This window comes from Arabidopsis lyrata, assembly GCF_000004255.2.
Source record: "Arabidopsis lyrata subsp. lyrata unplaced genomic scaffold ARALYscaffold_4, whole genome shotgun sequence".
NCBI lineage: Eukaryota > Viridiplantae > Streptophyta > Magnoliopsida > Brassicales > Brassicaceae > Arabidopsis > Arabidopsis lyrata.
Genome location: NW_003302552.1, coordinates 3,148,784 through 3,174,899, shown reverse-complemented (window position 1 = coordinate 3,174,899; position 26,116 = coordinate 3,148,784). Strand labels below are relative to the sequence as shown.

The window sequence follows — 26,116 nt, the reverse complement described above, 5'->3', positions numbered from 1 at the left end:
TATGTTTCCCGCGTGGCATCTTATCCGCAATCGTAGCTAAGACCGGTGAATGGTCAGAAGCTACCATTTGTAAATATTCTACAAATGTGTTGCAGAATAATTCATGCCAATCTTCATTCGCTAGAGCCCGATCTAGACGACATCGTATTGGTTTTTTATCCCGCCACCCCCGCCAAGACAACCAATCGCCGATATAAGGAAATTCCAGAAGACCACAATTTTGAATCATTAGATTAAACGGGATAAAAGAAGACACGTGTCTTAATTTACCCCCTCGCTTTTCATGATTTCCAGTTAATTCGTTAAAATCACCAATTAAAAACCACGGAGAATCCCAAGATAAACCGGTTCTAGTTAACCGCTCCCACACTTGTTCCCGCTTACTAGGAACCGGGTCTCCATAAACAAAAGTGAGATAAATTACTTTGCCCTTAAAGTTTGCTTCAATATCGATCACACGATTACTTGCAAATAAAACCGAAACATGATAATCATTATTAAAAAAAAGGGCTAAACCGCCACTACAACCAATAGGATCCACCGTTTTTAAATTTTTATAACCAAAGTGACCTACAAATTTTTCCATAAAAGAAGAAGATTGTTTAGTTTCCGACAGAAATAAAAAATCCGGCCTATGTTGCTTCCACAAATCCCGAAGATACCCAATTGTTGCCTTATTTCCTAACCCTTGACAATTCCAACTTAAAACTTTCATTTATTATCAACCTTTCGATTAAGTGGGTTGCGTCCACCTGTTAATCTCTTCACCGTGCCATGGTGCGTCGGGTTATGCCCTTCATTCCCTTGATTATTTCTTAGAGAAACCAAATTACAATTGACCATTGATATTCTTACCCTTAAAGTATCCACATCCAACCATGAAAAACCCGAAATCAAACTATTGTAAAAACGTTTGTTACAACCAATGAAACTCCACTCCATACACTCAAAATCCAAAATCAACCTACCCACATCATAACTTTTAGAAATATTCCGACCACCCACAATAGCCCATGGAAGAGTACTCAACGCCCTCCTTCTCCTATCACCGGAAAACCATCTGTTAAAAACTCCTTCACCTGACCTTCTCTCCTCAATCGTTTTCAACCGAAAACCTCTTTGATCCGTAGTCCAAGACCAACCTGCAACTGAAACAATCTCAAATTCCAATAACAACACCTCCCAATCCACAATATATATTCCACCAAAGCTCAAACCCAAAAACTCAAACCCCAAATACAACCGGAAAAAAAACCATAATCGAAGCAAATTCCGACCACCATCAATAACCATCATGTCCAAACGATACATTCCTTTTATTAATATTTCAATAACACAGATAATATAGCTTACATATAGGATCTGAGAATTGAAACCAACATAAAAGGCTAAAATAAAGACCGAGAGAGAATTATTAACCATGTTGCTCATGATGTTTCCATGGGATCCTTGACTAACCATGGAGCTTTGAGGCATCACTTCCACCAAAACAATAAGAAACCAGAATAATATAAACCCAAGAAAAAGATACAACCAATAAAACCCAAGAATTATGAAGTCCAAGGCTAAAAATAAATCGTTGATGCTTTGAATTGCTGAAAATGAGATGAGGTGAGCAATACCACCAGGCTGTGACACTGATTTATATACACCCATCTTCAAATCTATATCTCCTTCAAAGTAAATCATGGAACCGCAAAAATCAATCACTATTATGACCATTAAACCCCACCGTGAAATCTTAGCTCTTCTAGCCTTTATCAGATAGTAAAGAAACCTTGATAAGGCTTCTAGAATCTCTCTCCGCTCGCTTACTCTTTGTACTTCCTCTGAATTTCCCTCATCAATTGACCAAAACTCACCCAATGAAATTACAACCGGAAATAATTTCTCCAGCCGTAAACCTTTGCCCTTTTGCACCACGATCGCTACCGATATAAACCTTTCCAGATATGAAAGATTGAGCTCATTTAAAACCAAGTGACTCACCTGAGATCTCCGAGAGATATCAATCTCCCAAATAAGATGAAAAAACATCTCTGGTCTTAACACCCGACTCTCCACTCCTGTCCATAGAAACTGATATCGTAGAATTCTTCTACTCCTTTGAGCTGTACCCATTGAAATCAGATAAAATATGTATAACTCTACCACCGTGAGCTCTTCCCCAATCACACCCATTTGATACCCTCTATAGAGGGCTTCTTTGTTAATATTATTGTTTAATTAAGAGATTTGTTTAAAGATTTTTTTTAATAGAGTTAAAAATCCTAAACCTAGATTTCTAATTGTGTCTTACAATAAGTGTTATGATTTTATATTTTATTTAGTGTGGGTTTAAACAATTTATTTGGATTATTTATTTGATTTTAAACTTTTTTAAAACTAAATTGGCTTTAGTAGGTTATTTAAGTTTCGTTTGACTCGTTTTATACATAGATTCTTTTTTTTCAAGAGATATTATACATTAGAAGGGTTTATTTTTCTCGAAAGAAAAACCCGTAAAGCTCTATAACCCTGTTAGGGCTGGGCCGGACTTCAAAATCTAGGCTCAGAATTTTTACGGGCCGGACCGGGCCGGACTCAAACATATGCAGGTTTTGCGGGCTTCGGGCTGGGCCGGACCGAGCTAGGCCGATTGACATGCCTAACTTTATGTGGTTTTGAAGGTTTGAAAACCATCTTTTAGACCTTTTTTCTTTGGCCATGGAAATTTTTGATAATTGCAACTACATTTATACTTGCATACTTTTAATAGAGTATTTAGTGTAATATATCATGAAGATTTGTACATATTGTAAGGATGATTTTATAAGCTTTGGCTTGGACGTTCTTTTATACTTTTTGTTGTATTTATTAGATCGCGAGTAAATAATTGTATCATAGAATTAGGATGAGATAATATAAATATATATATATATATATGGGCAGAAACGTACTTTTATTCATGCGAGTACATATTGTTCATTGTAAATTGAGAGTACATTTTGATTAGGAATTAATCCCAGCAGCAACAGTAAACATCACCTAGGAATTTTGTACAAACACCCCCTCTCTTGGTACCTAGTGCTGCACATTTTGCATTGCATTCCTTTGCACCTTTACATAACTCCGCAATACGACATGTAGCCTTAAGTTGGCCTATTAGGATCATAAACATTAATAATGTTTTAAATACAAAAATATTAATATAAGATTTTAACATTTAAATTGCAAAGGGAAATAAAAAATTTTGTATATAGGGTATCTGAAAGATCTAAAAGAATTATAGAACGAACAATATATATTTGGTATTCGGACAATATAATACTAAAAAAATAAAATGTTACCTGCAACCATGGGTATAAGGATTAGTGCGAAAACCATCAACACAGGTATTAAAAGAGATGAAGTTTTCTTGGTTGCCATTAGAAATGTTTCTAGATGATGCAATCAGAATATCCTTCAAAACCAGCAATATATAAAAAAGTAAGGTTCAAAGCTATTATATGAAGAAATGTTTGTATAAGAGTCATATATACACATAAAAAACAAAACAATATATATATATATATATATATATATATGTATATTAAAAAGTATTTATCGAAATAATCAAAGACTTCTTTTCACTGTTTAATAAAAATAGTCTTCTTCTTCAACATAAAACTTCTAACATTTGCTACGATAATTGAACAAATATATTTACCTTTTGATTTTCTTATATTTTGTTACTTACTACTAAGAACTTATTGTGGTTGTCTTGAGTGTGTATGTATATATATATTCCATCTTGTGTTTTCCATAACTGAAAAGTTTACAATAATTTTGGTCAACAATTTTTATTATTTCTTATATCATTCTATTTATTAAAGGACAATAGATGGAAAAGTATCTCTTACATTTAAATGGTTTGTTTTTATTCGAACATAAAAATTATTTTTTAAAATATCAATAAATAATACAATAAGTGTTTTTAACAATCCAACTATTGATATGTATTTGAAACTTCCCGAATGTATATACATTGTTTTAAGGGATCAGTTGAATACATATTGTTTGTGTTATCAAATCAAAATAAATCATAATGTATTATAATTATGATATTTTAATCCGCACATCACAAGACCTAGTTAACTTAGTCTCATACCATTTGAACTGTCCGTTTCTATAACACCAGAACACGTTATCTATCATGCAACAAGAAAACAGTACATGATAACCACCAATCCATAGTTTCGTCTATCAGGTGCTTCACCACAAAAGGTCTTGACTCATGCTAACAATCTAACGGTTTAACAAAAATCGAATCGAACAGAAATCGATCAATCTAAATCTGAAAAGCAGTTTCTTATAATTCGAACGGTATAAAGGTTGTATATTGAATTCCAAAACTGAACTAACCGAAATTTATTAAATAATTAAAATTATATAGGATTTCCAATTCGACATACTAAAATTTAACTAAAATTATTCATTAATTATTTTTTGTTATAATGTTTTATCAGACAACCAAAATGAACAGTACCACACTGAACTAAAATTCATTTATATATTTAGTGTGAATTTTTCCAAACTCCAAAAATCTGAAACAAACTAAGCAAAAAAACCCTTATGCCCAGAGCTAGAGGTTGGGCTTCTTATCTTCTAATGTATTTATGTTGTATGTTAAAGCTTTTTCACATGCTTTCTTGCTTAACAGATGCACCAAAGAAACTCTCTTTGATATACTATCCAAGTTGTTGTTTCAATCGGAGGAAGTGTAGTTATAAGATCCACCAATTGGTATGTTTTCTTTTCACCAAGAATAGAATGTGAAACTCACATCATTTGGTGATATTGTTTGGTTTAATTTTAGTTATGAATAATGGAGAATATGTATAAGTGTATAAGGGATTACCATTTGGATTGTTGTGAATCTAGAAGCCTTATCACATAAAATTGTTCACTGTAGGAACTGATTAAAAACAAAATTGTTACAAGATGATGAGTTTGAGATGCATACACAGTGGTATTGTGGTAATGCTTTTGTTACAAACCAAAACACCATTGCTCTTAAGATATTTTTTTATTGCAAGTAAATAACTTTGTTTTGTGACTAGTACGTCTAATATCTCTCGTTGTTCAAATATACAGTGAAGCTCGGCTATAGAAGTGTCTCAGACTTTACACCTGCTGAAATTGCAATCCAGGTAAGCCTCCACGTTCCCATTCTTATGTGCACATTGAAGTCTATTATTTTGATAAGCTTAACTACACGATCATTAATTCTTATTCACCAAGCCATTGAGCAAATTTGAATTGATAAAAAAAAAAAAAAAAATTAACGGTATGGCTATATTCAGCTGCATCTAGTTAAGCAAAAAGAAATCAGACCCTTAAAACATTATAATTAGACCACTTATTTAGAAAAAAGAAAAAAAAAACTTTTTTGCCAATCCTTGATAGATTCACATTAAAACTTTTAAATTTTAGCCCAAATTTTCAATATAATTAAATTTTTAGGTCTATTTATTTACTTCTTCTACAAAATGGGTCTTTTTGTTAAAAAAATTATTTTTTAAATGGTTATAGATCTTGGGCCGTGGCACTTTTGCCCACCTCTTTAGACCGAGCATGTTCCCAACATCTTTGAAGCGTGCATGCATCTAGATCTAGATAACTATGATTGTTAGATCAAAGACTTAAAAATCGTTTTTCTTTTATTTTACAACAGGCTTTGCCCTGTATGCCTGATTGTATCCCTGATTCGGCCCAATCAAAGATTGACTAAGTCAAACAGTCTACTAACAGAAAAAAAACAGTCTATCAGAATAACGGCCCATCATAACAATGGCCCATCAGAACAACGGCCCATCAGAACAACGGCCCATCAAAACGTCGGCTCGGCTCAGTAACGTATCAGCTCGGCCCGGCCCAACGGAATCAAAAAGGCAGAAGAGGGAAATCACAAGAGAGATCAAAGGAATCCTAGGTCACCTCCTAGCCTATAAATAGTAGAAGAAACCGTTGAGAAGGGGATCCGGACCTAAAGTCATTACTCAGAGAATTTAAGAGAGAATTGTTGCCTAGCTCATTTATCTCTTACTTTCTGGTTTTCTATTCTGTATTTCGGTTTTCCGTTCTGTACTTCGGTTTTCCGTTTAATTTATTGTTTTCTCATTCATCGTTAATAAAGAAGGCTATTCCGTTCTCCCTAATACCCTTATATATTTATTGTTACAACTTCCGTACAAGTAAACAGTAAAGAAAAATAAAAAGGTGATATTCATTTGTATTATTTGTGTATAAGAATTTCAACAAGTAATCAGCAAAGACATTGTGAATTAAAAGACTAAAACAATGATCTTGGAGTGTTTATGGTGCGTTTGTTTAAAGATGATCTCATATCACGAACATGCTAGTTCGCAACTATTTTCTTCTTGTAATGTAAATAATTAAATTACTTATTCTAATATATAATCAGTTTATTTATATTTCAAATAAAAAGTATATTAACTTATAATTCGATTCAGATAAAATATTAGGACAAACTTGAATTAGGTTAAATCCTATCTTGCTTGCTAAATTAGAATCTCACGATCACAAAGAAACTAACATACTAGGAGAACACAAAAGAAAAGTTTCCACTGATATTTAACAAGTTTCGGACATACAAACTAGTTTTACTTGACCAAACAGGACAAGAAGCTTTTTCTTTTGTGTTCTTACGGACATACTTGTACAAAGGGCCCAAAAGAGGACAATGCCCAGGCATAGGCCCAATACTCAGAGGGAGTGAACGAGCGAGCATAGTTGTATTGAGGGGACAAAAAATAAAAAAACGAACACGACAACAAACAACAATTTTCTTTCAGAGGAACAGAAATTGAAAGGAAATTGCATAGTCCAAAGCAACTCCTCTATTAGTATGATATTGTCTGTTTTGGGTTAAGTAGCCAAGCTTGCATAGATTTATTTTTGGTTACTTTTCCAAAAAATCTCATACTAATTGAAGTTGGACTTCACTTACATTAGACAATTCTTTTCTAACCTTCCTATATGGGACGTTGGTTTGTCTCCCAACAATCCTCCTCTCAAACCTAGGACCATGAAATTTTTGCCTCCCCTCTAGCGAAACTTTGGCACCCAGGCACAAACACCCCTTATTCGCGAGGTCTCCTTGAGATTCCCTTTTAATCGTGTCATATTGAGAACTCCTCCACACAGAGCATGTAGCCCAAGCCCATCTTCTTGATCCACCTTTTTTGACCTAGACTCTGATACCAATTGTTGGGCTTTCCAAACCCAAGCCAACTCCCTTTTGGGCCAAGTAGCCAAACCCGCACGGATTTTTTTGTTGGGCTCTTTTCCAGAAGGTCTCGTATTTATTGGAGTTGGATTTAATTTATATTAGACAATTCTTTTTTAATTTTCCGATGTTTTGTCCAACATTGTGTGAGAGAAATGCTGAAAATTCGTCTGTGTAATTCTTTGTTTTCTTTAAAATGTGCTCACTTGATAACAATGACATGAGCTTCATGAGTTGGATCCAACCAAAGCAGAGACTTTTATGCGAACCCGTATTCCTAAGGTTTGATGGATTAAACCACAAAAGAACCTTTAGTGACTCAAGGTTATGTACCGTCATTTACAAAATATTGTGGTATTTGTTCTTAAAACTACATGCATTATAAAAATAACAAGCAAATCAGTCACAACAAGTTATTTAATAAATTGATATGATTAATGATATGTAATAAATATTTTAGTAAAAAAGTTGACTATCTTTTAATACTACTTTATCATTTGGTTATTTAGTTAATGTGAAAAATTGGTTTCATTTACTATGAGTATTTTACTAATTTACTTTATTTAACTAAATAAAAATTTTGATTTTTTAAGCTAAATTAGGTTCATGTTTAGCTAATATTAATGATTGTCTTACCAATGATAGTTTCCAGTAGATATGGATAGTAAATTAGGTCCATGTTTAGCTAATATTACATGTTTAGCTAATATGGATATGTATTAGGGTAAATTTTGTGTTTGAAAAAATGACACGTGTCAATTTGAGAGGTGACAAATTGATACGTCGTGGATTTTCATCTAATCAAGAAAAATCAACTTTTCTAAAAAAAATCTTAGAAATTAAACCAAACAAGAAAATGAACTACAAACCCAATAACTTATGCGATTCAGCTTTCAACCGATTTAAAAATATATTAATTTTGGGCGGGAACTTATCCATTTAAAAAAAAAATCCATCAATTTGTTTGAAACACAAAAACATTACCGTTAGCAAATCATACCAAATTGCGCGGGAGATTATCTAGTAGAGGAAACTGAACTTTTAGAAGCCCCATCGATCCCAAATTAAAAAAAAAAAAAAAAAAAACCAGGTTTGGTCAAATTATTTTAACAAAAGCTTCCATTAAATTTACCTCTTAATTCTAAAGGGTGCGTTAAAATTTCCTTAAATTGCATGCTTTCTAAAAAGTAAAAGATGATTGCTCTTATATCTTAGCATTAGGGTTAATTTGTTGGGTTTAAAATCATTCGGACATAAAAAAAAATTCATTTCCATCTCTCTTCTCTCCGACAAAGATGATGTTTAACGTCAGTGCGTGCGGCCTTGGAGAATTACCTACGCCCAGCAACAACAAGATCGGTGAGTTTGGTTCCAATTTTGGTTTTTAATCTACGACGACCTATAGTCAGATCTGAGTTGAGAGAACAATCCTTTAAAGAAAGATTTTGTTATTATCCGTGTGCATGGATCTATGTGACGGGAGAGTGTTTACATGTTCTACACAGGTAACATCTCGAGGAAGCAGCATCAGCGTTTAAGGACAGAAGAAGGTGATGATCAAGACAAGACCGGTATCATGATCACTTCCGTTCTATCTTAGTTTGATGAGTTTAAGATTAAAAGCTGGTTTTTAACATGTTGGATTTTTGTTTGACACAGTAGTACTTGGGAGAGGGAAAAGAATTCGAAAGAACAATTCACAATCCGAAGCTAGTTCGTCTTCATCCAACAAATCAAATCTGAACGAAGATGTGGTGAGTTTACTTAAAGTCACATATGAACTGCTGTTTCTAGATTACTGTCTCTTGTTAGTCCAGTTTGGTTTAGGAGAAAACTTGTAACTCTACCATAATAAGTTCAATATGGTTTTTGTTTTGTTTTACACACTATCTTAGGTAAATCTTTATTAAGTACTTTTTCAATTTGTTTTACCTTCAATTTTGATTTACATTGGTGTTAATTTTACTGAAGTCATACCAAACTTTGTTTGGATTCTTCTAAATAGAAATCAAGGAAATTAAGAGATTTGGGGTTGGTGGATTAAATTCATATATTATGAGTATTAAGGGATGGATGGTATTTTCCCATATTTGTTAGTCATGGGTATCCAAATGACAGTCACATCTCTTGTATTTCCTTTGTTTCCTATCATATGGTTTACTTTTGATAGGCTCGATTCCATTCATATGGAATCATGAAACTAAAGAAAATGTTTTTTTTTTTTTTTCTTAATGTCTTAAAGAGAGTGTTCTTTCTGTTAGTGATAATTGGGAACGTTCAGTCGTATGTTACATATTTTTTATACATTAATATATGTGTATGTATATTAATGAGTGTCTTCTGGAAACAACATTTTCACAACACAATCATGATTGATATATTATTGTAAAATTTGTTAGTCAAGAAACTAATATAAGTTTTGTACAGCTTGGAGACAAGAAAAGCTTCATTACTCTAAAACTTACAAATGATGGCCACAAAAAAAGTAGAGTGGTGAGTTCGTTAATCAGCTTTAATTTGTTTTAGATTGTTAGTTAGTTTTATCAATAAAATGTCACTCTTATTTATTTGTTATAAATATAATCTCCATTTAAATAATTTCTAGGGTCTTCCACTGCCCTTCATGAGGGCAAATGGCTTGAACAAACCTGGGGAGATTGGTATGTTGGCAAAAGATGGTAAAAAGCTGATGGTAAATCTTCTAAAAGATGTAAATGGAAGAATGAGTTTGGGAAGAGGATGGAGAGACTTTGCTTTAGTAAATGGCTTTCAAATTGGTGAATCCATCACGCTGGAGTTGATTTGGAGAGATTCAAATCCTATGTTTAGATTTTCCAGTACTGGTACAGATTCTGAATGTGATCAAAGGCAAGGAGAGTATTGTTCGCAAGCTTGCGAGGAAGAGCCTATTTGCATTGAGCCAAGTGGTAACAGAGACAAGAAAGAAAAGAACAACATTGAGGACAAAAAGTATTCATCTTTAGAAACACTAAACCGAGTCTTGACATTGACACTCAAACCTAAAGATGTCAAAGACTGTAATCTAGTAAGTTCATCAAACAAGGTTAGTTTCTATCTTGAATTATAATGAATAACTAGTGGTGTTGTTCAAATATTTTGTAGATTCTTCCAAGTGAATTCATGAGAGCTTATGGCATCGACAAGCATATGACAATAACTATTTTGGGTAAAGCTAATATGAAGTGGTGGGGATATCCATCGTCAAGAGATGGAACTATAGCTGTAGGTATTGGTTGGGCAAACTTTTGTAAGGCTAATGGCATCGAGACAGGAAATTTGTTTACTCTAGAATTGGTATCTGAAGAAGTAGACACAAGTCCGATGTTTAGGATATGTCCCAACTCCGGAGACTAAAAAAAGATTTTTTTAACTAAAAGCATGTAAAGTGCTAGAACTCTAAAGAAGTACTCATTTTGTTTATTAAATTTAGAATTAATTACGGATTTTGCCATTTTTCATAATGGCATTTGTGGATTTTGCCATTTTTTGAATAGTTTGTGGATTTTGCCATTTTTCAGGTTCCAAAAATATGATTTAACATGTGTTTCACTCGTTATGTTTGGGTTTAGTCGGTTCTATTTGTTCTTAGGGTTTAGTATTTGGTATAAAGTACGTATTTTTGCAAAAAAAATAATAAATACATACATTTTTAAGTGTTAAAAAATGGCAAAATCCGTAAACTATTCAAAAAATGGTATTTTGCGTAAGTTTTCCAAAAAAATGGCATTTTAGACAATAATCCCTTAAATTTAAGAAGCCAAGTAATAAATATGATTCATCATATATCTTTTAATGGAGTTTATATGTTATTGGAATGGCCATATTTGTTTCAAATTAAATTTTCATTTATAATATTAGCCTGACATATATCTATTGTTACATTTTGAAAACCAAAACTACATTATTACATTTGTTGGTCTTAGGGTCTAGAATGCAATTTTTCTAATATAAAAATATACTACAGTATGTTATCTTTTTTATTTATCAATGTATTGGTTATATTATCTATCTAAATAGTATGAAACTATTTTTATAAAAGCCGTATACCCTAATTAGTTACATTTAATTAAAAATTTAATGTTACCTAAAATATAAGTCACATTTTCATACAAAAAAAAAATATAAGTCACATTTACAAGTAAAACAATAATCAAATTACCAAAGAAGAAGTAAAACAATAATCAAAGCAAATAAAAGCTAGTCGAGATATATTATCTTCATGACAAACAGAGAACCGAACTAAAAAGAGATACAAAGGCTTCAGAGCTGGAAGAGAAGCATTATCAGGGACCATATCAATATCAATTCCTCTAATGGCAGTGTAATCACATCTTTATTGAGTGTATCCAGACCAAGATTCAAGACACCACCACGACTAAGCACGCTAATCAAGTAATCATCCAATGATTGATATAAGCTGATTCAACACTGGAATTTCCTCATGGTTCATTTAGGGTAAAAGTTGAAGCTCTTAAAATCTTTAGGGTAATTTTGTCTTTAATTCATTTGAATTTTTTTTTTTGTTTGGGTTATTTTCTTAATTATTGTTTTTTGTTGGGTATATTTGCAAATTTCCCTAATTTATTTTTGTTTGTCAAAAATTACAAAAAAAGAAAGAATAATAAATTAAAAAAAAAAACTGCGACCGTCTCAAAATTCGAGTGATTTGTGATTTTTTTTTTAAGGCGAATTCACTCGTTCTGGGCTTACCGATTAATCCAGAAGGAGAAATGATGATCCAGGTCTCAGATCACCATGACAACAACATCGGTAAGTATCAATTTTCTTTATTCTACGAACTTAATCGATGTTAATTAACCTTTGAGACCAGTTTGTTAATTCGATTCCAATCTGCAATTTTAAAGCAATTACATGGCTTTTTAAACATTGGTATATAGAAATGAGTTTCAAGAAACAGTTACATATTGAAATTAAAGCATTTAAGGTTTAACATTTTGGGTGTGTTCTGATACACAGAGTTTCAAAGACAGAAGAACAGTTCTGAAACAGAAGCAGATTACTCTTGTTTTGTCACAGCTTCAAGTCAACAAACAGATGCACTGGTGCTTTTGAATTTGATACGTTTAGCTTATAGTTATGACACTTTTGTTGATTGGTCTTAACTGATTTAATCTGACTCTTGTGATAATCTGGTGTTAATTTGCAGTATCTTCCACAAGATTTCACTAGCTCAAATGCTCTTAACAGAAAATGTAGCAGGAGTCCGAGACAGATTATAGCATCGTATTCGTCAAGCGAGAAACCGTTCGTAACATTTACACTTGCATCTGTTGATGGCAGACATTGTAGACTGGTGAGATCATCATAGAACTTGTACCTGTTAGTTTCCTCTATTCTACTTTTTTTCTGTTGTGACTCTTGTTCGATTTTTCTACAGCGTCTTCCGATGCAATTCACGAGGGAGAATGGGATTAACAAGCCTGGGAAGATATATTTGTTGGGTAAAGATGGTTCAAAGTGGCTTGCAAATCTTCTTTCGGAAAACAACAGAGGAAGAATGACTTTGGGAGATGGCTGGAAAAGTTTTGTTAAAGCAAACGGTTTAAAGACGGGTGATACTTATACATTCAAGTTATTTTGGGATGACACAATTCCTGTGCTTAGTTTGTGCTCTGAAGAGTACAACACTGACACAAGAGTAGGAGAAGAGTGTTCGAAAGAGTCTCTTCCCACAGAGCCTAGTAGCCAAGAAAAGGTCGTTAAAGATGACAACAACAAACATGAATCCAACAAAGATGAAAGCAGCTTATGGAAGAGAGAGGATAATCATCTGAGATGCATAGATTCAACTTCACCAAGCGAGAACCGGAGCCTGACATTAACAATCACGCCTGATAGTCTCGAACATGGTAGACTAGTGAGTTCAACAATCAACTCTTGTTCAATTTCGTCTTATCATAAAATGTTTATAAAAACAAATTCTTTGTTCATATATTTTCTAGCGGCTTCCGTTGCAATTCATGACGGAGAATAACATGAACAAGCCCGGAGAGATAACTCTATTAGGTAAAGATGGTGCAAAGTGGATGGCAAGTCTTCTACTAGAAAGAAGAGGAAGAATGAGTTTGGGGAAGGGCTGGAAAGATTTTGCTAAAGCAAATGGCGTAAAGACGGGCGATTCCATCACTTTGGAGTCAATATGGGAAGACACAACTCCTGTGCTCAAGTTAATTAGTATAGAATCTAGCAGTGGTCAGTTTTCTAAAGAATCTCTTTCCGTAGAACCTAGTAGTGGAAACATGACTGAGAAAGCAGAAAAAAACAGAGAAGCAAGCAGAAAGTATCCTCCTAGAAGTAGAGAATCATCTTCAGCAATCGAAAACCAATTCATGGCATTAACACCTTCATGTGATATAATTAGCCAGGTCGCTCATGATCTTCGAATTGGCGAGGTCATCATTTTCAGACATGAAGGAGATAATATGTTACAAGTCTCAGATTTGGGACCCAATTGTTGTGGTATTCTAGATGTACCGGCTCCAAGCAGCAACAATGATCATGACAACATCGGTAAATTTGATAATATTTATTCTACGAACTGGAGTTAATCTGGAGATATGTTTCAATTACACTGTAACGTAGACAAGTTTGTTAAATGCAATCTGATGATTATTTCCTGATACAGGTACCATTTCGATGGAAATGCATCCACACTTAAGAAAAGAAGCAGGCTTTTCATCATATGATGGTTATGCTCATGAAAACTTTGGTATATTCAGTTTTCTTCTATTTTAGTACCATATATGGATGATTTCTTACTTTGGTGAAATTGTCACGAACAGCTACAAATTGAAAAGACATACCCTTTTAATATAAAAGCATCTGAGGTTTTAACATGTAGGGTGTTTTTGATACAGAGCATCCGAGTAAGAAGAAAGTGAAGAAGAACAATCCAGAAACAGAAGCAGATTATTTATCAGACCACTCTTGTTCTGTAGCCCATGTCACAACTTCGAGTCTACACGCAAATGCATTGGTGTGTTTTTAAAATTCAGTTTATTTTACTCCTGCATTAACTGATATCTCATGCTAAAGGTTTTGCATATTCATTAGCTAATTGACTATTGTTTCTCGGGGTAGAAATTTTGGTTTTGATAATCTTTTAGGTTCTTCAGCTTGGTTAAAATGCTTGGGACTGAGTGAACAGTTTTCTAGGGATGAGCATTTTGGTGTTGGTATAGTTATGTCAATTTCCGTTGAAGTAAAATCATATCAATGATAACTTAGATTCTGGTATCCATTGATTGTAACAGCTTGTTTAACTATATGAGCTTTACTTCAGTTTGGTTAACTTTGGTTTAAGAGAAGAATTTGCTAAGGAAAACCAAATTTCTTTTTGATTTTGTTTGGCTCGATTTGGTTTATTACTCTTTCATATTGATTCATGAACCTAACCAAAATATTCTTTCACGTTGGCTATATTATCATCCCAGAGCCTAGCAGTAAAAGAGTCTATAACCATAGAGCCTAGCATAGATGACAACAACAAAGATGAAAGTAGCAAAGAGGAAAACGACATAGAGGAAAAAAGCAACAACAAAAACAACATAGAGGAGAGCAGCTCATTTGAGAGAGAGAAGAATCATCGGATATGTATAGATTCGATTTCATCGAGCCACAACCGATTTCTGACATTAACAATCACACCTGACAGTCTCAAACATGGTAGACTGGTAAGTTAATCTATCAACTATTGTTCTTTTTTATCGCATATCGAATGGGTTTCATATCGTATTCTCTGTTCATATCTTTTCTAGCGTCTTCCACTGCAATTCATGACGGAGAATAGCATGAATAAGCCCGGAGAGATAACTGTGTTAGGTAAAGATGGTGCAAAGTGGCTGGTAAGTCTTCTACTGGAAAGAAGAGGAAGAATGAGTTTGGGTAAGGGCTGGAAAGATTTTGCTAAAAAACACGGCTTAAAGACGGGCGATTCCATCACGTTGGAGTCAATCTGGGAAGACGCATCTCCTGTGCTCAAATTGCTCCATATAGAGTCAGGGCAAAGTGAGTTTTCAAAAGAGTCTCCTTTCATAGATGCTAGCAGTGGACACAAGACAAGGGAAGCAGAGAAAAACAGAGATTCATCTTCAGAGATCGAAAACCGATTCCTTACATTAACACTTGCACCTGAAGATGTCAAGGATGGTAATTTGGTAAGCTTATCACACAACTCCTGCTCTTAGAGGTTTTGTTTTGAATTTCATTTGGTAATGAGATGTGCTTGCTCAAATATCTCGCAGCATCTTCCAATTCAATTCATGAGAATTAATGGCATCAACAAGCCTGGAAAGATAACTTTGTTGGGTAGAGGCGGTTTGAAGTGGTTTGCATATTTATTGTCAAGAGATGGAACTGTCGTTTTGGGAAATGGTTGGAAAGGTTTCTGCGAGGCGAATGGCGTGATGTTAGGAGAGTCTTTTATTTTGGAATTCATTTCCATAGAAGATACAAATCATGTATTTAAGTTCTACTCCAGCTACGGAGACCAAATAGATAAATGTTAATTAGTACTTTTTCAAGGTTTCTCAAATGTTTTCTCAGGATATCACATGACAGATTCTGCTTATATCATTGGAATGATGGGCTGCAAAGCATTTGCTAAAACAGTTAAAGCAAATGGCTTAACGACTGACGAATTCTTTACGTTGAAGTCCACTAATGATATCAGGTAGGAAGGAGACTACACTTGATGATGCTAGAGATTATCATCTGGTAAAGCTCAGTCATAAAACAACTCTTGTTTCAAAGATGGGTTGGTTTATGTCTTGATTCTAAATGGTGGTGACTATGAGGGTCCTTAATTTCCATTTGGATCGAGCTGGAGTCACTGTTTTGGGTTTATCAGTAGGAAGCTGCAACATTGTGGATCACCTTTGGACGATGGATACTACGATAATGCATTATCGATATGTATCTGATATTAACCACGAGAGAAGTGGAAGAATTTACGATTTTCACGTATCGTAAATCTCATAAAAGAAAGATGTTTGCAAAGCAAAGGAAGAGGGAGGTTTGGGGTTAAGATCAATATCTGAGGCGAATAAGGTGAGTAGTGTGAAACTACTTTGGCAAATTTTATCTGCCCACTCTTCATTATGGGTCAACTGGGTTCGGATGTATTTAATACGCTAAGGATCTGTGTGGTCGATTAAAGAAATTTCATCTCTTGGCTCATGGACATTGAAAAAATTATTGAAATACAGAGAGCTAGCGGCTTCACTGAATAAAGTAGAAGTCTATAGTGGAGCATCCACATCATTCTGGTTTGATAGATGGTCACCGCTGGGTAGACTACTTGACATCACAGGATCACAGGGCAGCCGAGGCTTATGGTACACATCCATTTGAAAGTGGAAAGTGTGTTGGCAACACAAAGACGCCAAAATCATAGAGTGGATTATTTGAATGATATGGAAGAAGTGATCGTTTTACAACGTCAAAGAGGTTCATTGATCGGGGAGGATGTGGTTTTATGGAGACATAAAGAAGACAAATTCAAGCCCAAATTCAGTTCGCAAGCTACATGGCAATTATTAACTCAAGAAGCGCAGCCAATAAAGGAATGGTATAAGGGTATATGGTTCACTCACGCACACCCAAATACTCATTCATTGCATGGCTCACAATTCATAACAGATTATCGACGGGAGACCGAATTTGTTGTTGGAACACTGGTGCTTCTGTGGCTTGTTCCTTTTGTCCGTAACCAGTGGAAACACGGAACCATCTCTTTTTGAAATGTCCATACTCGGCTAATATTTGGCGAAGCCTCACGCAGAAGCTCCTTGATTCAAGGTATACGGCTCAATGCATGGAATACAAAACACTATGGACCGAAATCAGCAATAACACTATCAATCAAAATCAGCAAACACATAACCGACGGAGAGACAATAGCACTCAATGGAACCCACTTCCCGAAGGATGGGTAAAATATTAGAAAGTGATTAAGTTTTTGTCATTTAAAAACTAACCCAATTTTTTTTTTTTTTATATAAGTAAACTTTCTAAATACAAATTTACTAGAATCTTCTCGGCTAAATATAATCTCTTCAATCATAACTAATGTTTTAAATTATGCTAGGCGTTAACTAGACGACGGACTATGTCTGAAAGTATATACGGCTATCTATGCAGAGTATATATAATCATAATTTTTGTAGTAGACAATGATAAAAAAAAATTAGTGGAATGTTGAAAATTTACTATTATGAATTAACCCAAATAAATAGCAAAATGGCATGGATGATTTTTTTTTTTTCAAAGTTCAAAAGAAAACTATATCACTTATTAAACATAATGGTCAAACATTTGTATTTCTCATTTTTTTTTTGTGTAGAAATTTCACAAACGATGTAGTTTTAATATTACTTTTTACAAAAGAAGAATCAAAAAACATTTTTTATTTAGAAAACTTAAAAAATGTATAGCACATAAGCATAAGTCATTTAATCGTCTTATACAAATGTATTTTTTCTACCATTAAAAATACATGTATCATAAGTCACCCAACAACGCCTAAACGTCGGTTACACGTATATCCATATTGTATTTTAGAAAGGTAATAATATGTAACAAAATTCAAAAAAAAAAAAAATGACATGGTTAAATGCACATAAGTCATAATTTAACGTTGACCAACTATATTTACCTATTTTCACAATTTTTGTGAATCATTATTAGGTGTAGTAAAAATTGATTAATATAGTTTCCACCATAATTTTGAAAATAACAAGTTTTCATTATCATTAACATTTACAAGGAGGGGAAACAATCAATCAATCAAAGACTATCCAACATATTTCTACGAGTTTTGTACAATTTTTTTTGTTTTTTATTTGTTTCAATTAAACCATTAAAAACACCAAAACTAAATATAAATAAACTAAAAATTAGAGATTTATGATAGTGAATTCACCATATATGATTATAACAGTGAACATGGTTGGTTCTGTGAGTAAGTCGATCATACAAATATAATAATGGTCGAAATCAAGCATAAAATAGTAGCTATCGTCGCAATGTACAACATTTCTTTCTCTAATAAGATATTATCTATCTTAAACTAGCAATTATATATTCTGAGAGGAACCAACCATTGTGTGCTCCTAGTAAAGTGCGGCTAGTTAAATCTGCCACGACACCATAAATATCTATATAATCAAAATTCCCATTTTTCTTTTTTTTGGACTATCCCGAATCTAGCCGAACTAAACTTGAAAATCAATATAGTCTAAGCAGACTAAGTTCAAAAAATCCGATTTTTTCGAATTTATATATCTATACTTGATCCCAATATTTTTAAAGGTCATATCGGGCATGACTGTGATCCTAATTGACATTCACACTAATCATACTAATAATCTTATAAATTGTAGTAATATTTATCGTTCTCACTAGTCTAGTACCCTTTTCGTTTACCATACTCTTTTACATTTTTTCAGTATTTCGTACCGCTAAAAAGTTTTAATCCATTTGAATGATCTTATACATATCTTTTTTAAAAAATGTCTATTTGGGATGATTTAATTAATGAAATGTTTTATTTAAAAAAAAAAAAAAAAAACTAAACCCAGGCCAAACCGAATAAACCGACAACCCAAAAGCTTTAACCGGTTCAACTTCTCATCCGATAAACAATTGACAAAGACAAACGCGCCGAGTTTTCGAATTTTCCAAAACTTGTAAATTGCTATCACTAAGACTCAAATCCCTGAGAAGAAGAACAAAAGTTGTGTTTTTTTCTCTGCCCTCAAAAAAAAACGAAGAGTCTTTTTCACCTGAGACAGCAATTTCTAGGGTTTCCGATTCTTCTCGAAGCTTACGCACTGTGGAAAGTGGGTTTGAGAGATGGTCTTAAATTTTTCAGAGTTAGGACCTAATTGCTGTGAGAATCGAGACTTACCAGCTCCAAGCAGCAACAATGATCAGAACAAGACCGGTGAGTTTTGTTTAGACGATCTAAACTGCAAAAATGAAGTTTTTATGTTAGAGGAAACTCTGATTGGAAAGCAATTTAAGGGATTTGTATGATTCTGGGTATGGAAATGAGTGAAATTTAGCACCGTTGATGAAATTTTTGTCTTGTGTGTGTCTAATCTTAGTCCTACATGTTTAATCGCAGGTGATATTTCGAGGAAGAAGCATCAGCGTCTAAGTACAGAAGAAGGTGATTATGAGGAATACACCGGTGAGTTAGATTTTAAACTATCTTGTTGTAGTGTCCATTAGTACTTGGTTTCAAGAACAGTTTGAAATAAAAGTATTAGAGGGTTTAAAAGTTTGGTTTTTTTACTGATTCAGAACATGTGAGAAAGAAGAAAATGAAGAGGAGCAATACTGAAACAGAATCTGAGGCTTCTTCATCAGACCACTCTTGTTTTGTTGCCCTTGTCACAGCTTCGAATCTACACAACGATGCTCTGGTGCTTGTTTTTTTTTGCATATTGTGCTTTAATCAATGAACTAAAGTTGGGCACTTTGTTTCTAATGTTAACTTCAATGTGGCTTCTCAAAGTTACTATGAATCAAAGTAAAACACATTTTGATTCTGTTTAGTCTAGTTTGATTTCATTTGGATTGGTTTGTTTTGGCCTATTTGCCTGCTGTGTATATATCACGAGACTGAAGAAAGTGTTCTCTCACATTTGCTGAACAAAGTTTTGTGCTGAAAATGCCTGAACCCTTTTGTTGCAGTATCTTCCACAAGATTTAACAAGAGTAATTGGTCTTAAAAGAAACTGTCGTGAGATTGTTGTAACAGATGAAAGGGAAAGATCATGGGCATTGGATCTACGTTTCAACAAATCATTTAATACTTTCTACATAAGCCAAGGTTGGACAAGTTTCTGTGATGAAATCGGTAAAAAAGCAGGAAGCGTTTTTGTTTTTGAATTAGTTGGAAACTGGGAAACTCCGGTGCTCAGTTTCTGTTCCGCTGAAGCTATCAACGAGGGAATACACGGAGACAAGAACAACAAAGACAATTGTATGGAGCTGAAGAGCAAGAAGAAGCGTATGAGATGTAGAGATTCAACTTCACCAAGCCAAAACCGGTTTGTGACATTAACACTTACTCATGGCAACCTAAGATTTTTTAGACGGGTGAGTTCATCAATCAACCCTTGTTTTAGAGTGTTTCTTAGTTTTATCTCTTACCCTCATATTAAGTATGTTATCTGTTCAATTATATTTCAGCATCTTCCATTGTCATTTGCAAGAGATAATGGCTTGGACAAACCTGGGATGATAACTTTGATTGGCAAAGATGGTACAAAGTGGGAGGCAAATCTTCTACGGGAAAAAAGAGGAATGATGTGTATCAGAAAAGGCTGGAAAGATTTCGCTATCGCAAACGGCTTAAAAAGCGGCGAATCGTTCATGTTGGAAGCAATTTTGGAGAACGGAACTCCTATGTTCAGTTTGGTCAGTACACAGTCCACAAGTGATAGAAGCAAGCAAGGAGAGTGCTCAAAACATAGCGAGAAAGCGACAATCTCTGCAGAACATAGCAGTGGAAAAGAGACCAGGAAATCAATGAACAACAGAGACGTGAGGAGAGTGATATAAGATGACCGCATCAGAGAGACTCATTTCCAGCAAGCCAGAACCCATTCGTGACATTAAGACTTACATATGACAACCTCAGAAATAGTAGACGAGTGAGTTCATCAATCAACCCTTGTTTCAGACGGTACGTTAGTTTCTTCTCTTGCACTCATATTAAGTATGTTATTCGTTCATTTATGTTTTCCAGAATCTTCCATTGTCGTTCACAAGAGAAAATGGCTTGGACGAACTTAGGATTATAACTCTGGTTGGCAATGATGGTACAAAGATGGAGGCAAGTCTTCTACGGAGAAACACAGGAGGAATGTGTCTCGGAAAGGGCTGGAAAGAGTTTGCTATGTCCAACGGCTTGAAGAGTGGTGAATCGTTCACGTTGGAGGCAATTTTGGAGAACGGAACTCCTATGCTCGGTTTGTTCAGTACACAGTCCAGAAGTGATAGAAGCCAGCAAGGAGAGTACTCAAAACATAGCGAGAAAGAGTCGATTTTTGTTGAACATAGCAGTGGAAAAGAGACCAGGAAAGCCATAATCAACAGAGACGTGAGGAGAGACTCGTATCCAGCAAGCCGGAACCCATTCGTGACATTAAGACTTACATATGACAACCTCAGAAATAGTAGACGGGTGAGTTCATCAATCAACCCCTTGATTCAGAGGGTATGTTAGTTTCATCTCTTGCACTCATATTAAGTATGTTATCCGTTCATTTATGTTCCAGAATCTTCCATTGTCGTTCACAAGAGAAAATGGCTTGGACGAACCTGGGATAATAACTCTGGTTGGCAATGATGGTACAAAGTTGGAGGCAAATCTTCTACGGGAAAACACAGGAATAATGTGTCTCGGAAAGGGCTGGAAAGAGTTCGCTATGTCTAACGGCTTGAGGAGTGGCGAATTGTTCACGCTGGAGGCAATTTTGGAGAATGGAATTCCTATGCTCAGTTTGGTCAGTACACAGTCCACAAGATATAGAAGCCAGGAAGGAGAGTGCGCAAAAGATAGCGAGAAAGAGTCGATTTCTACAGTACCTAGCAAAGGAAACAAGAAGAGGAAAGCCACGAGCAAGAGAGAGGAGAAGAGAGACTCGTCTTCAGCAAGCCAAAATCGATTTGTGACATTCACACCTGAAGATATCAGAGACTGTATACTAGTAAGTTCATCAAACGACTCTTGTTTCAAAGATATGTTTACTCAAATATTTTACAGATTCTTCCAGGTCAATTCATGAATGCTAATGGCATCAACAAGCTAGGGATGATAACTTTGTTGGGTCAAAACAAAATGAAGTGGTTTGCATATCTAATGTCAAAAGATGGAATTTTGGCTTTGGGATCTGGTTGGAAGGGCTTCTGTGAGGCTAATGGCGTTAAGACAGGAGAGTCATCCACTTTGGAATACATTGATGAACAAGACACAACTCCTGTGCTTAAATTCTGTTCCAACTCCGTAGAGTAAAGACCAAAAAGTTTTAATTAAAACCCTTTTTTGTTTGTTAAGTTAAAAACAGTATGTATGTTATAATGGCTATATGATTATGAACTTGTGATTTTTTTTATTTTATTTTTTATTTTTATTTTTTATGAACTTGTGATTTTGTTATTCTATAAGCTCTGGGACGTGCACAAGTTCGTTTCAATGGAGGCAAATCTGTCAGAAGTTGAATGATCTGTTTTAAGGAACTAAACCAGGCCAAACCAAATAAACCGAAAACCCAAATTCTTTATACGGTTCAACTTCACATCCGGATATAAAAATATTTAATTTGCTCGATCAAATTCCCCAATCATCAATCAAATTGAACTGTTCATTACTAAGGATACGCGCCGAGTTTTCGAATTTTCTTAAAATTGCTAACACTAAAACTCAATTTCTGAGAAGAAGAACAAAAAGTTGTGTTTTTTTCTCTCTGCCCTCAAAAAAAGGAAAAGTCTTTTTCACCTAAGACAGCAATTTCTAGGGTTTCTGTTTTCTTGGGTTGCCGATTTGTTCTCGAAGATGACGCACTGTGGAAAGTGGGTTTGAGAGATGGTTTTAAATTCGTCAGATTTAGGACCTAGCCGCTGTGAGATTCGAGACTTACCAGCTCGAGGCAGCAACAATGATCAGGACAAGACCGGTGAGTTTGGTTCTGTTTTTGTCGATGACCAAACTGCAAAAATGAAGTTTTTATGTTAGTGGAGAGTGTGATTGGAAAGCAATTTAAGGGATTTCTCTGGTTAGGGTTTCGGAAATGAGTGAATTTTTCTTTTGTTGTATTGTCCAAGATTTCTTGGTTTTGTGAAGTTGTTTTGAGAACACTTTCGACTAAAAGTATCAGAAAAATTTGGTTTTTTTATTGATACAGAACTTGCAAGAAAAAAGATAGTGTTTTGTCTTGCTTGTGTATATCTATAGTCTATACAAATACCTGTCTTAGTCCTACATGTTTAAAAGTAGGTTACATTTCGAGGAAGAAGCATCAGCACCACCCAAGAACAGAAGAAGATGGTGGTGATGATCATGGTAACTTCAGTTCTGTTCTGTTTTTGATGTAGTGTCCAAGATTACTTGGTTTTGTGAGTTTGTAATCAGAGGTTTAACATATTTGTTCTTTTTTACTGATACAGAACTTGGGAGAAAGAAGAAAGTGAAAAGGAGCAATACAGAAACAGAAGCTGATGCTTCTTTGTCAGACAACTCTTGTTTTGTGGCCCTTGTCACGGCTTCGAATCTACACAAAGATGCTCTGGTGCTTAAACTTTTTATTGCATACTGTGGTTTAATCACTCACTATACCAAAATATATGCTAACAATTGTTGCAAATTGTGCTCTAATCTCTAACTCAATGAAATGCTGTTTCTAAAGTTGTGTACATGGTTTAGATCCTATTGTGGTTTAGTTTGGGAGAGAACTTGTTGAAATAAAATCAAAAGGTTAACTTCAATATGGTTCTGGTTCAGTTTGATCAAACATCTACTTAGGTAACTGTATGTATGTATTTTCTCAAATTTATATTTTAACTCTAGTTTGGTTTACATTGGTGTGTATACTGAAGTAGAAACAAAATTTCATTTCGGTTCTGTTTGGTCTGGTTTGATTTTGCTTATTTCATGTATAATCCTGAGACTAGAGAAAGTGTTTTCTCACGTTTGTTTAGTTTTGTGCTGAATATGCCTGAACCCTTTTGTTGCAGTATCTTCCACAAGATTTAACAGCTTTAATTGGTCTTGAAAGGAAATGCCGTGAGATTGTTGTAACAGATGAAAGGGAAAGATCATGGGCATTGGAGCTGAAGTTCAACAAATCATCTGATACTTTCTACATAAGCCGAGGTTGGAGAAGTTTCTGTGATGAAAACGATAAGAAAGCTGGCGGCGTCTTTGTTTTCAGATTAGTTGGAAACAGGGAAACTCCAGTGCTCAGTTTCTGTTCCACTGAATCTATCAAGAACAACAAAGAAAACTGTATGGAGCTGGAGAGAAAGAAGAAGCATCTGAAATGTATAGATTCAACTTCACCAAGCCAAAACCGGTTTGTAACATTATCACTTTCACATGACAACCTCAGAACAGGTACACGGGTGAGTTCATCAACAAATCTTGTTTTAGAGGGTACATTAGTTTAATGTCTTGCACTCTTCTTATTAAGCATGTTATCTTTTCAATTATGTTTCAGCATCTTCCACTGTCATTTGCAAGAGATAATGGCTTGGACAAACCTGGGATAATAACTCTGGTTGACAAAGATGGTACAAAAAGGAAGGCAAATCTTCGACGGGAAAAAACAGGAAAGATGTTTCTCGGAAAGGGATGGAAAGATTTCGTTATAGCAAACGGCTTAAAGAGCAGCAAATCTTTCACATTGGAGGCAGTTTTGGAGAACGGAACTCATATGCTCAGTTTGGTCAGTATACAGTCCACAAGTGATAGAAGCCAGCAAGGAGAGTGCTCAAAAGATAGCAAGAAAGAGTTAATTTCTGCAGTACCTAGCAGAGGAAACAAAACCAGGAAAGCCATGAACAACAGAGACGTGAGGAGAGATTCATTTCCAGCAAGCCAAAACCAGTTTGTGACATTATCACTTTCACATGACAGCCTCAGAAAAGGTAGACAGGTGAGTTCATCAATCAACCCTTATTTCACAGGATACTTTAGTTTCATCTCTTGCACTCCTATTAAGTATGTTATCCGTTCATTTATGTTCCAGTATCTTCCATTGTCATTCACAAGAGAAAATGGCTTGGACGAACCTGGGATAATAACTCTGGTTAGCAAAGATGGTACAAAGTTGGAGGCAAGTCTTCTACGGGAAAACAAAGGAATAATGTGTCTCGGAAAGGGCTGGAAAGAGTTCGCCATAGAAAACGGCTTAAAAACCGGCGAATTGTTCACGTTGGAGGCAATTTTGGAGAAGGGAACTCCTATGCTCAGTTTGCTCAGTACAGAGTCCACAAGTGATAGAAGCCAGCAAGGAGAGTGTTCTAAAGATAGCGAGAAAGAGTCGATTTCTGCAGAACCTAGCAAAGAAAACAAGAAGAAGAAAGCCACTAGCAACAGAGAGGAGAGGAGAGACTCTTCTTCAGCAATCCAAAATCGATATGTGACATTAACACTCACACCAGAAGATGTCAGCGCCTGTAAACTAGTAAGTTCCATCATACCACTCTTGTTTCAAAGAGGGGTCAGTTTCTGTCTTGATTCTAATTTGTTACGAAGTGTGTTTATTCAAATCTTTTGCAGATTCTTCCAAGTCAATTCATGAAAGCTAATGGCATTAACAAGCTCGGGAAGATAACTTTGGTGGGTCAAAACAGAACGAAGTGGTTTGCATATCTACTGTCAAAAAATGGAATTGTGGCTCTGGGATCTGGTTGGAAGGGTTTCTGTGAAGCTAATGGCGTTAAGACAGGGGAGTCATTCACTTTGGAATATATTGATGAACAAGACACAACTCCTGTGTTTAAGTTCTGGTCCAACTCCGTAGAGTAACAAAAAAAAAGTTTTTAACTATAAGCATGTAAAGTTCACAAGCCTTCCTTTAAAAGTAAAGGCCTTTTTGTTTGTTAAGTTTAAATATGATTATGAGCTTGTGATTTTGTTATTCTATAAACTATCTATAATGAGTTTCTCCTAGAATGACACCTAATTATGAACTGAAATAAAGTTAACAGAGTTGATTGAAAAATTGAAAATCTAAATAAGCATACAATGCAAAAGATTCTTAACAAAAAAATCCAAAACAAAGACACCAC

The 26,116-nt window shown here is 34.8% G+C and overlaps 6 protein-coding genes across 8 annotated transcripts; 4 read left to right on the top strand and 2 right to left on the bottom strand.

Annotated features, from left to right (window-relative positions):
* Positions 1-472: 472 nt before the first annotated feature.
* LOC9314844 lies at positions 473-2,185 on the bottom strand. Its single transcript, XM_021029281.1, has 2 exons — positions 1,420-2,185; positions 473-1,142 (listed from the first exon to the last, which is right to left on the bottom strand). Exons 1-2 carry the CDS (start codon positions 2,179-2,181, stop codon positions 1,104-1,106), a joined length of 801 nt encoding a protein of 266 aa, XP_020884940.1. The 5' UTR covers positions 2,182-2,185; the 3' UTR covers positions 473-1,103.
* A 439-nt stretch (positions 2,186-2,624) lies between these two features.
* Positions 2,625-3,505, bottom strand: LOC9316675 (defensin-like protein 87). The gene is made up of 2 exons (XM_002878730.2): positions 3,330-3,505; positions 2,625-3,141 (listed from the first exon to the last, which is right to left on the bottom strand). The coding sequence occupies exons 1-2, from the start codon at positions 3,406-3,408 to the stop codon at positions 2,999-3,001; spliced, it is 222 nt and encodes a 73-aa protein (XP_002878776.1). The 5' UTR covers positions 3,409-3,505; the 3' UTR covers positions 2,625-2,998.
* A 4,845-nt stretch (positions 3,506-8,350) lies between these two features.
* Positions 8,351-9,111, top strand: LOC9316674 (B3 domain-containing protein REM-like 2). The gene is made up of 3 exons (XM_021027860.1): positions 8,351-8,629; positions 8,776-8,841; positions 8,933-9,111. The coding sequence occupies exons 1-3, from the start codon at positions 8,566-8,568 to the stop codon at positions 9,109-9,111; spliced, it is 309 nt and encodes a 102-aa protein (XP_020883519.1). The 5' UTR covers positions 8,351-8,565.
* A 2,805-nt stretch (positions 9,112-11,916) lies between these two features.
* Positions 11,917-15,879, top strand: LOC9316673 (B3 domain-containing protein REM-like 1; the record flags this gene model as incomplete). The annotated part of the gene is made up of 10 exons (XM_021027859.1): positions 11,917-12,061; positions 12,269-12,354; positions 12,459-12,605; positions 12,690-13,169; positions 13,255-13,822; positions 13,938-14,021; positions 14,170-14,288; positions 14,746-14,985; positions 15,070-15,468; positions 15,556-15,879. Coding segments are annotated over 10 exons (2,532 nt in total), but the record flags the coding sequence as incomplete, so codon positions are not given.
* A 2,552-nt stretch (positions 15,880-18,431) lies between these two features.
* Positions 18,432-22,438, top strand: LOC110229557 (B3 domain-containing protein REM12-like). 2 transcript variants are annotated; one of them, XM_021030103.1, is made up of 8 exons: positions 18,432-19,256; positions 19,440-19,505; positions 19,619-19,740; positions 20,012-20,419; positions 20,513-20,792; positions 21,352-21,509; positions 21,604-22,035; positions 22,092-22,438. In XM_021030103.1, the coding sequence occupies exons 1-8, from the start codon at positions 19,166-19,168 to the stop codon at positions 22,338-22,340; spliced, it is 1,806 nt and encodes a 601-aa protein (XP_020885762.1). In that variant the 5' UTR covers positions 18,432-19,165; the 3' UTR covers positions 22,341-22,438. The 2 variants fall into 2 exon arrangements, with proteins under 2 accessions (XP_020885762.1, XP_020885761.1); XM_021030102.1 differs by lacking the exons at positions 18,432-19,256; positions 19,440-19,505; positions 19,619-19,740; positions 20,012-20,419; positions 20,513-20,792 and adding an exon at positions 20,902-20,976 and having other exon boundaries at positions 21,072-21,509.
* A 49-nt stretch (positions 22,439-22,487) lies between these two features.
* On the top strand, positions 22,488-25,997 carry LOC9314843 (B3 domain-containing protein REM12). Of its 2 annotated transcripts, XM_021030099.1 has the most exons (7): positions 22,491-23,001; positions 23,322-23,387; positions 23,492-23,613; positions 24,059-24,445; positions 24,541-24,978; positions 25,072-25,509; positions 25,605-25,997. In XM_021030099.1, exons 1-7 carry the CDS (start codon positions 22,911-22,913, stop codon positions 25,851-25,853), a joined length of 1,791 nt encoding a protein of 596 aa, XP_020885758.1. In that variant the 5' UTR covers positions 22,491-22,910; the 3' UTR covers positions 25,854-25,997. The 2 variants fall into 2 exon arrangements, with proteins under 2 accessions (XP_020885757.1, XP_020885758.1); XM_021030098.1 differs by having other exon boundaries at positions 22,488-23,001; positions 24,541-25,509.
* Positions 25,998-26,116: the final 119 nt, after the last annotated feature.

Bases quoted from the DNA above. Each gene is read 5' to 3' on its own strand.
- LOC9316674 (XM_021027860.1), top strand. From the start codon at position 8,566: ATGATGTTTAACGTCAGTGCGTGCGGCCTTGGAGAATTACCTACGCCC. The intron at 8,630-8,775 runs GTGAGTTTGGTT...TGTTCTACACAG, and splicing joins GCCCAGCAACAACAAGATCG to GTAACATCTCGAGGAAGCAG. The intron at 8,842-8,932 runs GTATCATGATCA...TTGACACAGTAG, and splicing joins TGATGATCAAGACAAGACCG to TACTTGGGAGAGGGAAAAGA.
- LOC9316675 (XM_002878730.2), bottom strand. From the start codon at position 3,408: ATGGCAACCAAGAAAACTTCATCTCTTTTAATACCTGTGTTGATGGTT. The intron at 3,142-3,329 runs GTAACATTTTAT...TGATCCTAATAG, and splicing joins CCTTATACCCATGGTTGCAG to GCCAACTTAAGGCTACATGT.
- LOC9314843 (XM_021030098.1), top strand. From the start codon at position 22,911: ATGGTTTTAAATTCGTCAGATTTAGGACCTAGCCGCTGTGAGATTCGA. The intron at 24,446-24,540 runs GTGAGTTCATCA...ATTATGTTTCAG, and splicing joins ACCTCAGAACAGGTACACGG to CATCTTCCACTGTCATTTGC. The intron at 25,510-25,604 runs GTAAGTTCCATC...AATCTTTTGCAG, and splicing joins ATGTCAGCGCCTGTAAACTA to ATTCTTCCAAGTCAATTCAT.
- LOC9314844 (XM_021029281.1), bottom strand. From the start codon at position 2,181: ATGGGTGTGATTGGGGAAGAGCTCACGGTGGTAGAGTTATACATATTT. The intron at 1,143-1,419 runs GTTAATAATTCT...TTTCAGTTGCAG, and splicing joins GAAACATCATGAGCAACATG to GTTGGTCTTGGACTACGGAT.
- LOC110229557 (XM_021030103.1), top strand. From the start codon at position 19,166: ATGGTCTTAAATTTTTCAGAGTTAGGACCTAATTGCTGTGAGAATCGA. The intron at 21,510-21,603 runs GTGAGTTCATCA...TTTATGTTCCAG, and splicing joins ACCTCAGAAATAGTAGACGG to AATCTTCCATTGTCGTTCAC. The intron at 22,036-22,091 runs GTAAGTTCATCA...AATATTTTACAG, and splicing joins ATATCAGAGACTGTATACTA to ATTCTTCCAGGTCAATTCAT.